The following is a 15,361-nucleotide window of genomic DNA, read 5'->3' as shown; positions in this document are numbered from 1 at the left end:
TGCAGTGCCTGCGGCCCAAGGACACTGTAGCCTGAACACATTCTGGGAATCAAGTAGCTCTGTCTGAAAAAGTCTCTCCACACATGGCGGAGGCTCATCTAGGCCAAAGAGTGCCACAGCTAATAAGAAGCGCTCTACCGCTTGGAGCAAAATGGGATAAATCTCCCTCTGTCCCTGGAATGAAATATACATGACTGTTGAATCTGGCCAGTTGGAAGCAAGTCATTTCAACCCATTAGCAACTACCACACAAGCAGTCTTGTGCCCATAAATCCACCCATGCAAATACACAACATCCCACGACAAACAATCACCATAAATGCAACGCTGCCCTTCAGTCCATCCATATCTTTCTTTGGGAACTGCAGCGTGCACAGCAGCATCGAGTGCTGTGTCACAGTCTTCAAAGCCACCCAGCCCTCACTCGCTTACTGGTGGAGGGAGCAACTTCAAAGGACGGCAGGGAAAATGAAAGGGGACACTTTTCATTAGGCCCTGGCGTGAAACTTACCGGCGGTCTGCGAGCGCCCTGAACCAGCCACGGCTCCTTGATATGCTGAACCGCAGAGTGGCAGAGCGGTGGTGCAGGACAGATTGGAGAAAGGCAAGGAGGGTCAGAGATGGAGACAGAAAAAGAGAATGATATTGTGAAACTGAAGGAGAAATAGACAGAAAGACACAGTAGACAAATCAACCCCGGCAACGCAACGGCTATGCAAGTCACATCTAATATTCCCTTTAACGTAGACGATTTTAAAAACTTAAAACAGTCTGTGAAATATAGATAGCTAGGGAAAGTCTCTTGGTGCGTCTTATTAAAACCCTCTTTGTCTAATTGATCTCGCAAGTTTTGGAAAGTGTTGAACAATTTAAGAATTGAGCGCCTGTGACAGTGCTGTGTAGCAGCATTGCTCATTGTAGATGTTATTAATCACTACTACACTCACTGTGTCTTTTTACTTCACTGTGCATGAGTATAGCAATGATGTGTATGCTAATATTGATCAAATTTGCTGTATAATTAGAACAGAAAACTACACTGGGTATGGATGACAATAAAGAGAAAAATAGTATTTCTCATTTCATAGTCAGATACATATTTGAAGCAAGCTCAAGTGGATGTATTATAGATTATTAGGTCTGAAAGTCTTTATGTTGTACAGTTTTTCTATGTTTTAGTACATTTTTATTTTTATGCTTATTCAAGTGTCATTCTTATTTTTCTTGTACCATTGAGCAAAATTACCTGAGTTAAATTCCTTGCATGCATTCACAAAGCTGGCCAATAAAGCTTTTTCTGATTCTGTTGACTTCACCGCTAGAGTAAAAAGCTTATTAAAAAGTTGCCCAAGTACAACATTAATTACTGTTACTACAATTATTCAATTTCGACACCCATAGAAACGGACAAGATGGCAGCAGCAGCTTTAAGATCTTGCCATTCTACTCCCTCTTAGCCTATGTCCTGCTAATATCACTGACTGTGTATATTGGGATAATATACTCAAACAGAACTACGTATTAAGCTATTAGCACTAGCCTTAGCTGCAGTAGCCAGTCTGACTAATTGAAAACCGAATTGTCGCTCTAACTATCCCGTTAGAGTCATTACAACTTGTTTTTTGCTTGTTTAACGTAGCCTTTTATTATAAGACAAACACACTCTAAAACACACTGAGGTCTAACCAGATATACACAACGCATTATATTTTTCATCCATCGTATACTCTCAGTAAGTAACGTTAACAGTTTGCTATGATAATGAGTGTGGCATAAGTTATTTCCTGACAGCACAGATGGGATTGGCATCAACCTCAAAGTATTTTGTTGCTGTTAACGATCTTCAAATTGTCTTAAATCGTACATCCCTCTATGAACAAATACGGTTTTACTCTTGGCTAGCTCGGCAGTTTCAAGTAGCTAGACTGGCTACCGTAGCTAGGCTAATAACAACACTAATGCTGGACAGGTGCTGCGAGTTAAGGCCTCGATTAAACTTAAAGTTTAAGAATGTTTTAGTCTGTCCCAAACACTTTGGAAAAAAACATAAAGCACTTTTTACCGATTGAATGTCGATTTCAAGCTGGGATATGAGGTTGCCCAACTCCAGGATACAAGCTTCACAAATGTCTAAACTAATGACGGATAAAGGTCCTTCAACAATGGCTGTTATTGGTGAGTAGATCTTAATCTCACTTTTCAAATGCTACCAATGTAGTCTTTACATGTAGATATCAACATAACCTTTTCCAACATAACTGCTGCCACTCATGAATGCCAGTGGCTGCATACTGTATTTTCTTTTCCATGATGTGTTGTCCATAGTTGTGTACTCTTTATTGGTCATTTCACAGGTATTTCATCCTTTTACCGTTTACAGTTTGGATGTATTTTAAATCTCATGTAAGGAAATGCCAAATATCCATACCATTTATATCCATTTATGTACGTTAAACACAACAACATTTATTAACTGTAGGGGTAACAGTTTAGCTTCATGGATCAGTTGTATAATTAAGGGTCAGGTTGGATTTAAAAAAAAAAAAAGAACATATGAGATGCACAAAAGCTTATTCCTGTTCTTTTTAAGATCTGTAGACATAACGCTTGTTTATACCACTTTATAACTTTCTTTGTAATGTATAGCTCTTTCTTTGTAATAGTTTCCTTGCTGTTATGACAGTTTATCCATCTAATGTTACTTCACTCAGGCTTTTTGGATTTTATGAGTGACTTTGAAATTTGTTTAAAAAAAATTAAAATGTTTTTAATTTGGTACAACAGACCCACTAGGAGGCAGTGTTGTCAATCTGATTTGCAATAGTTAGTGGAAGAGTTTCATTAGTTGTCAACTGTATATTTTTGTGAGGAGATGGCAGATCCGTGCGCCTCGTTTGAAAATCTTGCAGTGGTGGTCATTTTTTGTAAATTCTCTTTCGATTGTCCATACTGCCTTAAAAGCTGCATCCTCTCACATGGCGTCTTCTACTAATATCCCTTCTCTAATGTGTTATTGTCTCGTCTAAAGCCTGAAATTGGACTCTTCAGTCTATTATAATCCATCTTTGCATTGTTCGTAATGGTTTTTGATCAATGTGGAGCTGATGTGGAACATAAAACCACTCACAGTTCACCACTAGTGTCCCGAAGGTCATGGCTTCTCCCAGGGGGCTCTTGGCTACAACTTTATACTCGCCAGCATCATCGGGAGAGCACCTTTGTTGAGGATATAGAATGTCAGTTATTTGCCTCTGTATTTGTTGCTGTGATATACTGTAATCTAGTTGTTTGTATCCCCAAAATAGGTAATAGAAAAGGAAGTGCCCATTTCTCAGTTTGACATCCATAATCTATCTTGTTATACAATCATTTCTGAACTATATCCACAAACTTATTACATTTTTTTATTCTGTTCTCCATCTCCAAGAACGTGCAATTGACACATGCACCCTCTCACAGCCTCCCATTTAACACAGTTTATTTTCTCTTGCACCAAGATGTCCATTGTTATATGGGGATTTGAGCTTGTGACTCACCTTCTGATCTCAAGTGAGTTGAGACCAAATTTTTGTTGAAGTGTATAATTCCATGGTTGGTGAGACATTACCAGAGGTTCACCGTTCTTATACCTGAGGAAAAAGTTAATGCTTTATTGTTTTTTTGGATAGCAAAGCAAGTTAACAATGGGCTGCACTTGGATGGTTCATGCTCCCGCCTGCCTGCTTATGTGCATGCTTTCATAATCAAATGTTAGTTTGGTGTAATCTATAACAACCAGAGGAGGCCCTTGATCTCTCGTTCTGTGTAGTGCAGGGCGTTGTTAAGGGCAACCCTTTGCAGCTCATTGGGCTCGATGGGTCCCATATGGGATAGAGAAACCCAGAAGCTACAGGTTATCTGGATCTCAAGGTTCATGAATACTGAGCACACACAGCCTTTTCATCAGCTAGTCTCACAGGAGCTCAAGTATCAAGGTCGATGGTTTGGCACTGCCTGAATTAACATGGGTACTATGATATTAATACCGAGTACAATATTCAGCTCAGGCTTTAGAACTCTAGTGTCGCCACACCACTCTTGTTTTTTTTTTTTTTTTGGCACTCATCTTACAGACTTTTCACCTGCCTTTGTACTGATTTGTTTACATGTGCAGGGGTATAACTGAACTACCTCCTTAGGCGTAACTCATACTTCTGATGACTTGGTAAATGCACTCTTTTGCTCTGTTATGGTCATTAATTCATTTACAATACAGAGTTGTAAAATGTAAGGATCAGTATTATAGTGTAATATAATTCTTTTCAGTTTTAACCAGAACACAATTGTTTTTTAATATTCATCTTTCTGCCCATGACCCATTAACACTGATTTAAAACTTGACCCCCTGTCACAGTTTGACAGAAGCTTATCTGGTTTATCTTTTCATGGTAAATACCTTAAATAGTTATTGTAGGGATTGTTTCAGATCTGATACAGTAGACTGTAAACCTACATTCTTACCAGATTTTATTTTGCTGTAAGTAATTCCATCGCTTGATAAATAAATAAAAAATGACACCAGTCTACAGATGCAGCACAGTTTAATAGAAACTCCCTCAAAAGGAATCACAGCAGGTCAGTTGGGGCCAAAAGAATGGAGTGTCATAGAGACAGAAGTTCTTACCATGTAACCTTTGGGGGTGGATAGCCGTGGACGGTGCAGGAGAGTTTTACCGTCATGCCCTCCCAAACAGTGTGAGCCCTCAGAGGGATTGAAAAGTCTGGGGCCTTCTGACTCAGACACTCAATGTACTTCATGTGGGCAGATGCCTTTGTTTCTGCCTGAAGCAAAGATGGATCGATGAAAGCCAAACAACAAATAAATACATAGTGGCAAGAAGATAGAAATGAATATGCTGATAAATATTTAAGTTCTTTTCAATCTACGGTCAGCGTCCAAGAGCCAGTCATTAAAACAGAATAAGAGAAACAAGTCAATTACGGAAACGCACCAAATGAAAAATGAATTGTAAAAATAATCATATTGCAGCTATTATCGGAAGAAACATAACAAAGGAGTGAAAATCATTCACTTTGATAACTACCAATCACAAAACAATGTTCAGTGGTTAAATGAGGACCCTTATTTGCTGGGTTTATGTATTTTATTCAACACAAATGAATAAACAAGGCAAATTTCTACACACATATTATTTGTTGTTTAATAAATATATATAGAATAAGAGTAATTCCTGGTATACCTGTTTGCGAAGGGCCATTTTGTCAATACGAGTTCTTAACACATGCTGGTTCCTGATCACGTCCACCTCCACCTTCTCAGCTTCATTCCCAAATGGTGTCCACTTCTCCCTGTAATACTCCTCATCAGCATCCATAGTTTCCTTCAGGATTTCCCTGGAGGCACAAATTATTTTAAGATTTATTCTTTTTGTATAATGTTTCCAATTACGTTTAATTGTTCAACTTCAAAAGCATGTTGAGTACAGATAAACGCAGAACATGTATTGTTGAAGACAACTTCAGCACCAATGTAACACTTGTAGTAATTATATTAATATGTACATTTGGAGAGTTTCAAATGTAGAATATATTTTCAACTCTGGCCAGACAGAAACTAACTCTTTAAAATTGCAAGTAGGATGTCAAAAAGAAATCCAGAGGTATCCATCAGAGGAAGTGACATGAGTAGAGACAGCAACATAGGCAATCTTATATGTATTTAATATTTTATATGTACATATTCACAGTCCTTTTACTGACAAATTCATAATATGTGGCAGTTTGTCTTAATGGGCTCGGTGATGATGTTGGTGATTCACTGCTGCATTTGGTGCTCATTTCACTTGATCATCATTCTCACGCACGTTGAAAGCTTTTGAGAAGTTCCTCTTTTATGACTGGATTATCAAGCCTGCCTGCCACCACTGATTCACATCAGTGTGAAGAGATAGGGGGGTGCTGCAACCCTAAAACCTCTCACACAGCGATGATGATGTGCATCTCTCCAGGAATCTTTCAGGTGTGGATATTTCAAACCGATGTTGTGTTGCAGGGTGTGCGACATCCTTGACTCTGCTTTCATCCAGTTCGTTGTCATGGAGATGGCAGGTAGCTGTGATTGTCTGTTCACTCAGAAGAAACTAATTTTATCTTTGTCTGAGAAACAAGGTGACATGGTAAGTAGGGCAAGTAGGGAGAGGGGTTCAAGGCTTGATTTTGATTATGATTTTTTGTGTAGAAGTTATTAAGCTACACAGAATCCCCCCGAGATCCTGACCCTGCTCTCTGGACACTTTGCTAGCACAAGCAAAAGCACAAGCAGCCCCTTTAAAACCTGGACCAATGGCGCAGGTTATAATGCATACACGTGTATGACATGTTGTAGCTATGAATATATCCAGATGTGCATACCATCTCCTGTGTACATGTAGCTCATCCATATGCATGCACACACACTCACACACCTGCTCAAGCAGTAATGAATTTAGCCCGCACTTTAAATGCAGCGTTTTTAATACTCCGCTCCCTTTGCTGGAGGGGTGTGCATCCTGAACCGTCTTTTGATTGACAGTCCCCAGGGCTTAATTATTTGAGCATGTACTTCACACACACATTGCCACAACAGAGACACCGAATCTTAAATAGTCACGCAAACACTGCTCTGATGGCCACTAGAGCATGAATGGCCCCACAAATGGTTGTGATAATTCAGTCAAATGCACAAATAGCATGAATAAATATGCAATTTAATACACACACACACACACGCACTCTCCCAGGTGCCTAAAAACATGGTTTTAACTGGCTTATTGGAGTGTGTGTGTGTATTTTTAAACTCTGGAGGCTCGGATATTTTAGGCCTTGAGGGATTGAACCACAATGGTTGTTAGGGGAGTTTATTACTCCAAATGGTAATCTTAGCACTGCTGGTTGGTGCAAAGAATAGCAACACATCCCTGCCTTGGCAAACATGCTGCTGCATAATTTAAGTCTTATCCCAAACCATTTGTGGAAGATAGTGGAGAAACCATTATCTGAATCAGATAGAATTTGGCAATAGGAGCCTACGCACAAAGAGCTAACGTTTTCATATCTGCACAATTCAAAGTAAATGTCATGCTTCCCCATCTTCCAACCAGACCCAGGTCTAGAAATAGCGTGCCAATCCTCAAGAGCTTTCAGCTTCCTCCTTCAGTCCACCTGCTCTTATCTTTCAGGAGTCAATCACCCCCTCCTTTAGCACAGGCGCCACCCTGCATCCACAAGTATCCATCCATATCATTATTCTTAGAACATCAGAAGAGGATAAGAGAGAAGTGAGCTTTGGTTGGCAGTCTGAGCTTCAGAGGGAATATAATTTGTTAATTCAAAAGGCCAAAGGGAAATATGTGCAGGTGAGACAAGACTGAATTAGCTAAGGATGTTAGCTGATGGAATGGATGCTGGTTGATGAGATGGAGGGTTGTAGTGCTGGCAGTGGAGAAGGTAAAATATGACATGTTGAAGCTGGCAGGGTCACATCGCTGCAGCTGAGGCTCATTACTGTCAGTTAGGTTTTGTCTTTCAAGATGGTGTGATTTCTCCCTCAATGACTCCCCCTCCCCTTTCCTCCCTCTCTCCTTGGCTTCAAGTATTTCTTCTCCTTTAATACTAATTGTGATCTCTGTTTGTTCATCTACTAACTTTTGTGTGCCACTCATTGGCCAAAGCTTCCTCTCTGGGCCCAAAGAATAAATGATTTGTTATTTTTAGCATTGATGATGAAGTTGACATACACTTGGGATGTCAAATCCTTTTTTACACAAGAGTGTAATCAGATTTGGATGGATTGGAAAGTAGGAAAGAGGCTGCTTCTAACCCTGCACATGTGGAAGTGCAATTGAATTTCAGCACAGATTCTTTGTGACCCAGACAGGACAAGGTGTCCCCACAGTCGAACGGGCATTTTGATAAAGCAAATCAAGTCACTAGATTCAACAATCCCTTAGCTTCTGTCCTCTGTGTCCTAAACCTTTTTTTATTGTAGGATTTATTTTTAGATATGTGACACCTTCTTTTTGACAGCTGTGCAGTAATCCTGTCCTGGCAACACAATCATAAGACACTTAGAAAGAAAAAGATGGCTAGTACAGGTCATCAACAACAAAATCCCCTTAAGAGTTTGAGTCCGTATTAAGTCAAAGGCTTTTTGTACTGGCAACAAATTAATGCATCCACAAAGCACATCCAGACTAACAAGTGTGTTAGCTGACCTGGTACTTCTGTGTGTAGTAAAATAACAGATATACTGGAAGATTTAAGGAAGTATTTAGGAAACAATCACAGTAGAAAATGGACAGCTGATAGTTGGTTGCTAGTGGACGTTGCCTAGTTGTCCCTCTTGTATATTTTTCATCCCAAAGATTTCTGAGTTAAACAAGCTCTTGTTTCACAAGAAGATAACTTCAATGATGTGTCCTCTCCATCTAGGTTAACCCGACGCTCCAAGATTGCTTTCAAAATGGTGAATTTGGTGGTAGGAACCAAAAGTTTGGGGAAGATTTGGGGAAGTTTATATTGATGTCAGTCAACAGTAACAGTCGCTTCTTAATTGCTTCACTTCAAAGTTGACATTTGCTTCATCAAATATATTTTTTTTCTGCTATCATTGCTCCAACTTTCTGAATGTCATTAAATTCTCATTATACTTTGTTGCGTATTGCTGCCAGTCTCCTCCTGTGCTACACCTCTTTATGTTTGATAGGTTCAAAACTAATGAGTTCTCTACAAAATTTCATAAAACAGTGAAGAAACATCCACACAGATAAACCCTAATTTGTGTGCACTATCTAGAATCTTGGGTGTGGGCTGGAACTGCGGTTTGCGGGTGGTTTTCTAAGAATGATTGTGCAAATGACAGTGGGTGCAAACAGCTGTATGTAAATAAGGGTTTGGCGTGCGCTATTGGTGTTCACCGCTGAGACTGCAAACGCACAATAACATTTGGTGCTGTTACATTTAAGGTGTCAGCTGAAGAGGCAAATAAGCACATTACTACTAGAGCAAAAAACATAAATGAATATAATTATAAGATATGGCGCAGTGAAGGACTGCCAAATGAAGAGGCCCACACAATATTGACAGAGAGGTCACATTTAACTCTTAGAAAATGCACTGATGACCAAAAAATAGAAAAAACAAAAATATAAAAATATTGTAGGCCAGTTAACCTGCCGTTTCTATTTTTCATGATTTTTCTTTTTCATTCAAGTTAACCAGAACGGCTGTCCGTAGATTGGCTGCTGCGCCACTCCGCTCTGCTTTTTCATTTAATCCATAATTTTATTCGTGGAGCAGAGCCGTTCAGCCATCCATGTGGCATTTGCCCAGGGGAAAACCAGCTCATATTAAAACGTCTTTAAATAAAACTGGTGGAGGACCAACAGAACAGTCATTGTAGACCATGGTAAGCACATGAAACATGCAAATTATTTATTGGATACATCTGATCCATTTGGATCTTTACCAAATAAATAAGAATGTGTTTCATGGGGTAACGTTTGGTTGCAAAATGAAAATGTGTGAAATCCTCCTCGCTACAAAAACAGCTGCCATGTGTGCGTGATTATACATAGGACAAACCATTTGCACGTCTTTTTGAGATGTGTTAAATACAGCCGCAGTTTCTATAAGCAAAATTGCTCTCAGGTTTGATAAATCACTTTGCGTTTGCTAAATTAATATATTTGCATTTTCTCCTCCCAGCACACACAAAATTGCATGTAAATGCCCCATATTGCATATTCATTGAGGAAAATGTGCTAACTGGATGGCGATGTGCTAATTTGAAAGCTACTGCGTGCTGTTTGTAAATCAGTTTGTATGGTTTTTTACGTGCACAATGAGTTTGCACGTGTTTTATACACACAAAAGTTTGTGCTTTGGGTTAAATCCTCTCCCGAGGATTAATGACCTTCGTTTTCATGGTTACAGTATTAAAACACAGGCTACATTTGTGATCATGCTTTAAAAAACTACTCATTGTGGGAAATAACACAAATGTCCATTTTCATGTTAAAACCTAATTTGTGTCGATCCTTCTATCATCCCCAACCTCCCCCAAACAAAGGCTTTAATACATCACCTGACTTTCCTCCTCAGTTGATCATGAACGCATTCTAGTCAGTGCTATTGTTCTTACTGGGAAATCAGCCTGCAGTTAACTAGCGCCAAAGATGAAGTCGCAGCCCATAAATGAGATACAATATAAAACCAGAAAATATGTGCTATTTTTAACTGATCACACGCTGTCTTAGTTTTCCGTGGACTGATAGATTGATTAACCAGCCAATATTACAAGCTGCACTAGTTTCCAATACGAGCTGAGCCTTCCTCTTTATCAGTACAAAAATACAAATGCAAATACTGCTGCATGGCTTGGTTGAATGGTTATGGGTTATTGGCTTTGTGATATCCTTGAGACAGCAAATGAAGGGACCCAGCTGGTCTTTTACAAACGAACAAAAAAGAAACCCTGATTCCCACTGTTTGACTTTCTATTGGTGTAAAAGCTCTTGTACTGTATTAGTTTGCAGGGAAAGCGTCAGTGAAAATTGACCCAGGTTTCTTTCATGAATAAGGCAGAGAGGGGATGTGTCAGTGACTGATGGTGGAGAGGCAGACTTTATGACATACAAAGATCATCCAGGAAGGAAGTCCTCGGGAGGAAAGTGGTGGATTGTTTTCAGTCTTTGTTTCATAGTTATTCCCATTTTGTATGTATAAAAAAAATCTCATCCATCACGAGAAATTAAAATAATCTTCATTAGCCAAGAGCTGCAGATGGAATTTGTGTGGTTATTTCTGTAAATGTCTCCTATTCAGCTATTTTTATCAGTCAGACTGCTTTTCTGCACATTTGAATTTGAATCATGTTGGGGATTATTTTGTGAGAAAAATCCCAACTATTAGATTTATTTCACTTCATAAACTTCAGAGTGTGTGAAATCTGTTTGTTGCATTCCACTGACCAGGAAATATTTTCAAAAATAGTCTGTTTCATCCATCTACAGTTTTCAAAAGAACATATCTACTTGGTGCAAAATACATTATTGAGATATAAAATCTCAAATTCCTCACATCATTGGATCGCCCTATCCACTTCTTTGGCTCACTAATGGTCACAACAAGTGAATAAAAAAAATCTGCATGTACACTGCCTGGATTTAACTAAGCAAATAGGTCCTATTAGATAATTACTGCATGGGCAATTATCTTTCAGCTGGCAACGATGGTTGTGGAAAAATGATAGCCTGTTTAAGAAAGGTCGAATCATTGGCATGCATCAAGCAGAGAAAACACAAGGAGACTGAAGCAGAAACTACTAAAAATCTAGTACCTACTGTACCAGCCTATGGGGGCAGTGCTACGATCTGTGGTTACTGCAGTTGCTCTGGTCTAGGTTCAGCAACATTATGCTAAAAGACTGAGATCAGCTGACTACCTGAATATACTGAATGTCCAGGTTATTCCATCAATGGATTTATTCTTCTTTGATGGCACGGGTATATTCCAAGATGATATTTAAATAGAGTGGTTCAGGGAGCACGAGACATCATTTTAAACACATGGAAAGAAGGCTTTGCTCAGTGTTCAGATTTTCCCATCATCAATACGATCTTGGTGAAACATGAATGCAACACTGGATGAAAAGAAATGTTGTGACCTTGCAGAAGCTTAATGAAGCAATCACACAGAGAATGTGTGCTGTAATCAAAGCTCAAAGGGGTCCAATGAAACATTTGAGTGTGTGACCCTTTGTTTTGTTAGCAACACTTTTTTTTTGGCCAGTGTATATCACATTGTTCCTCACCATGTCCTGTGGCGGGGGATGATCTCCAGGTCGAGGACCTCTTTGACAGACATCAGATCCGCGGGTATGATGGGAAAGAAATCAGAGTAGGAGGCGTCCTCATCACTGTGACATCCACAGCACGTTAGTGGGGAAAAAATAAAACAAAGCATGATTAACACATACCCTGCATATCATCAAATGACACAGGTGAAAGATTACTAAACAGATCTCTTCCCTTGTCATCCTTCACACTTATTTACTCTGTTGATGGAACGATTGAGTGTTCATATTAGCATGCCTATTCATTTTGTCATGGATTATGGCACATCATCCAATCTGGGGTTCATCAGACCATTATTCTTCTCTGCCACTAGAAAGCAGCACTGGATCTTTTATTTTCTGTCTGAGCAGCGGAGGATGCTGTGCATCAGTGAGATCGCTGGTTTCATGTAGACAGATGTGATGTACGACAACCGGCAACTCTTATCTCAACAGATGAAACGCCTGTAATGGATATTTTCTGTCTTCTCTCGTCTTGTTGTGAACAGCTAGAAAGGTGTACAGTTTCCAACGACCACATAAACTAAAAAGAAATGAGAATCCATGACACCCGCTCTAAAACGTCAGTGTTGTTTATTGCACTAATGCCCTCTGTCAGTCCACAGCTCAAGGGTAAGCCCAAAGTGTAATTCATATGCCTGAGAAGAGAAGGCTGTTGGACTTAAGAGTTTCTGGCTAATGTGGTGCTTAGAAAACCATTTACCATGCAAAGAAAACGCCATTTGGATTAAGAATTACCATAATAACATCCTAAAATATGGGTGAATATTTGGTTCAGTCATGTGAATTTCAGGTTAAGATAAAAGCCCAAACTCCCTACCCAGCTATAAGAGCCACTTATCTGAAACATCTTTATGAAATTACATTTAAGAAACATGTCCAGCTGCCTTGTTTTAGTTTCATTTTAGACGCACAGTCTTTTTGCTCTCTTTACTGCAAATTACATTACCAGTGTCTTAAATGTTACAGTCAAATTTGCTGTCTCTGACCCAGCCCTGACCCAGAAGTACAAAATAGTGTTTTGACAAGCGTGTAATTCTATTTGAATTTCAGCTACAATCCCTTAAAAACAAGAGAATGAAACAGGTATCCTATGTTGTTTGCTGTGCTGAATGCGTCCAAATGCATGTACATTGTTTTTTTTTTGTTTTGTTTTTTACTATTTTCTGAACTATTGTCTTGTGTTTTATCCAATCAGTCAACTTGTTCCATTCTCTGAAAAGTCTAATCGAGCTACTCTACTCAAATGTTACAGCTAGTGATCCAAATTTTTTCAGTTGTGACAAATCATAAAATAAATCATAAAAACAGCAGCTCTTCTGCTCTGTCAGTGTTTCCCTTTTCCTAGTGTACAAACATACATGCTATTGTCTTCAGGGTGCATATATAATTAGGAGGAACAGGAGTTGTTGACGTGAGCTTAGTTAAATGGTACCAGTGTGACTGTGTTACTGACCCAGAAAGTTTTTGATCTGTTCAGTAGATTGTTCATGGTACGTTGGCAGTTTGAATCGATGGGCATCACAGCGTGAAGTCATCTACAACTTTACAGTTTGAGTCAACTGGTGGTAGAGATGTTTGTCCGTTCCAGTTTTGAGCAGGACACAAGCTGAACACGATGAACCAAAACGTAAACAGCACGCAGAACAAATAAGTCTGATGATTACACAAAAACACTTCAGGGACTGAATTTGTCTCTTCACCATGTGCACACATGAGTTGTCATCATGCTTTCAAACGACAGACAAACTCCTTGTGCAGCTTAAACTCTCCACATAAAGCGACAACAGTGATCTGAGCCGACTATTTCCATGTGCACCCCATGAACAGGAGAGGAGCATTTGTTGTTAGCAACCAGTTCACTTGTGGCAGTGATGTTGGAAGGCATATTTGTAACTAGAGAAGCACACATTTAATCTCCCCTTATCCACAGAAGAGTGTAGGACATTAAACAGGAGTTATTACAACCACAGTGGAGGGATCTTTAAAAGGTTTTAGGGTTGAATGCTTTCTTGTGTAATTAGATCTATATTTAGAGTACGCATATATCAGAGTACAACACAGCTTCACGGAAATAAAAATCTCACAAAAAGTTTGTGTGCCAGAGCCGTATATTTACCCAGGTGTGTACTACACAACCCCCAACTACCGTTGCTGCTAACATCTAGCCTGAGGCATCGCGTTCGAAAAGCCATCTTGGCTTGACAATGCAAATTGACATGACTTCTCTTTTTCTTTTGTTTATAAGCTGGGAAATTTCCCCATTTCACAGTGCTCAGAGGACAACTTCTGCTTTTGCCGTCTTATTTTTCTCTTACTTTGTTTAGCTTCCCTTTGGGTGTGCGCTCAGAGGCTTGCACCATTGAATAATGCAGTGCAGAGCCTGCGGCTGGGCAGTATCGCTCAAGTACAGCCCACAGATATATACACATAGGGACACAAACACTCATGCATATAAACACACGTGCACTTACACATGCCTTTGCTGTGTACAGGAGAATGGGGGTTGTGTATTTTTCTGTTAAACGTCAGGCTTCCTCAAAATATTAATGAGGCTAACATGAGGAAATAGAAAAAGAGGAAAACCTGACTGACACTGGACAGTTTGTCCTCATTGTTGTTTTCATGTTGACACGAGTTGTTTTCAAGCTGTACAAACAATGCTAGACCTTAAAGCTACGATACAAATAAGAAAAATCAAAAACTCTTCTCACAGGAAGTGTTTGCTAAACTTACCCAGGGGCCACTTCGTTCAGTCTAACATGAAGCTACATTTGAGTGTGCTCCCAGTCTAAATGTTCTTCGTGAAAATTTTGCAAAGCACCTTCTCCCCCTCTCTCATCCTTCTCTTTTAACAAAAAGACATGACCTGAGCTCGGCTGAACTTGGCTTGATGAAATAATTGCTTATTTTCATCATCCCCAAGGAGGAAATGGGCCCAGTTCTCTTTATTCTACAGTGGAGAGTGTAGACCCACAGGTTAACTTAATTTAATAACTTGCTGCAGCAGGGAGGGCTGTGAAAATGAAGGCAAATTTGGCCTTGAGACTATTAGACCAGACCGGGAGTGATTTCAGTTGGAATCATCTGGGATCACTAGTGTGTCTGATGTGTGCGGTGCAAGTGGATAGGCCAGGTCAAAAAACAAACTCATCTTAACACTGGCTCACCCACTAAAACTAGTTTCGGAATAACCCGAAATGATCTAAAATGAAAATAAACTGTTTAAGTCTGTTTCCATTCTCTAGTTTTTCATCCACATTTTACAAATGGAATTTGTATAATTAACATGGCATGCACAAAGCACGCTGCATGCTTCTCTAATATTCTCATAACATTTGTGGGTGGAAACATGCATTCATTTGTATTTTCCAGTTTTGGTTTAATATTTAATTCAACATGCCAAGGTCATGAATTTTTATCGTACATAATTACCAGCAGCAGCTGTCAGGAGATGGTAGAGTTTTT

The 15,361-nt window shown here is 39.4% G+C and overlaps 1 protein-coding gene across 1 annotated transcript in view; it reads right to left on the bottom strand.

Annotated features, from left to right (window-relative positions):
- The window catches only part of myom3 (myomesin 3), a 51,271-nt gene that overhangs the window by 30,819 nt on the left and 5,091 nt on the right, over positions 1–15,361 (bottom strand). The window contains exons 3-8 of the mRNA XM_047598939.1: positions 11,852–11,956; positions 5,241–5,394; positions 4,664–4,821; positions 3,537–3,629; positions 3,128–3,216; positions 512–556 (exon numbers count right to left, since the gene is read on the bottom strand). Of these exons, the coding sequence (XP_047454895.1) occupies positions 512–556; positions 3,128–3,216; positions 3,537–3,629; positions 4,664–4,821; positions 5,241–5,394; positions 11,852–11,956 (644 nt within the window). The remainder of the gene's footprint in view (positions 1–511; positions 557–3,127; positions 3,217–3,536; positions 3,630–4,663; positions 4,822–5,240; positions 5,395–11,851; positions 11,957–15,361) is intronic.

Source organism: Mugil cephalus, chromosome 11 (assembly GCF_022458985.1).
Source record: "Mugil cephalus isolate CIBA_MC_2020 chromosome 11, CIBA_Mcephalus_1.1, whole genome shotgun sequence".
NCBI classification, from domain to species: Eukaryota; Metazoa; Chordata; class Actinopteri; order Mugiliformes; family Mugilidae; genus Mugil; species Mugil cephalus.
This window is presented reverse-complemented; position numbering and strand designations above follow the sequence as displayed.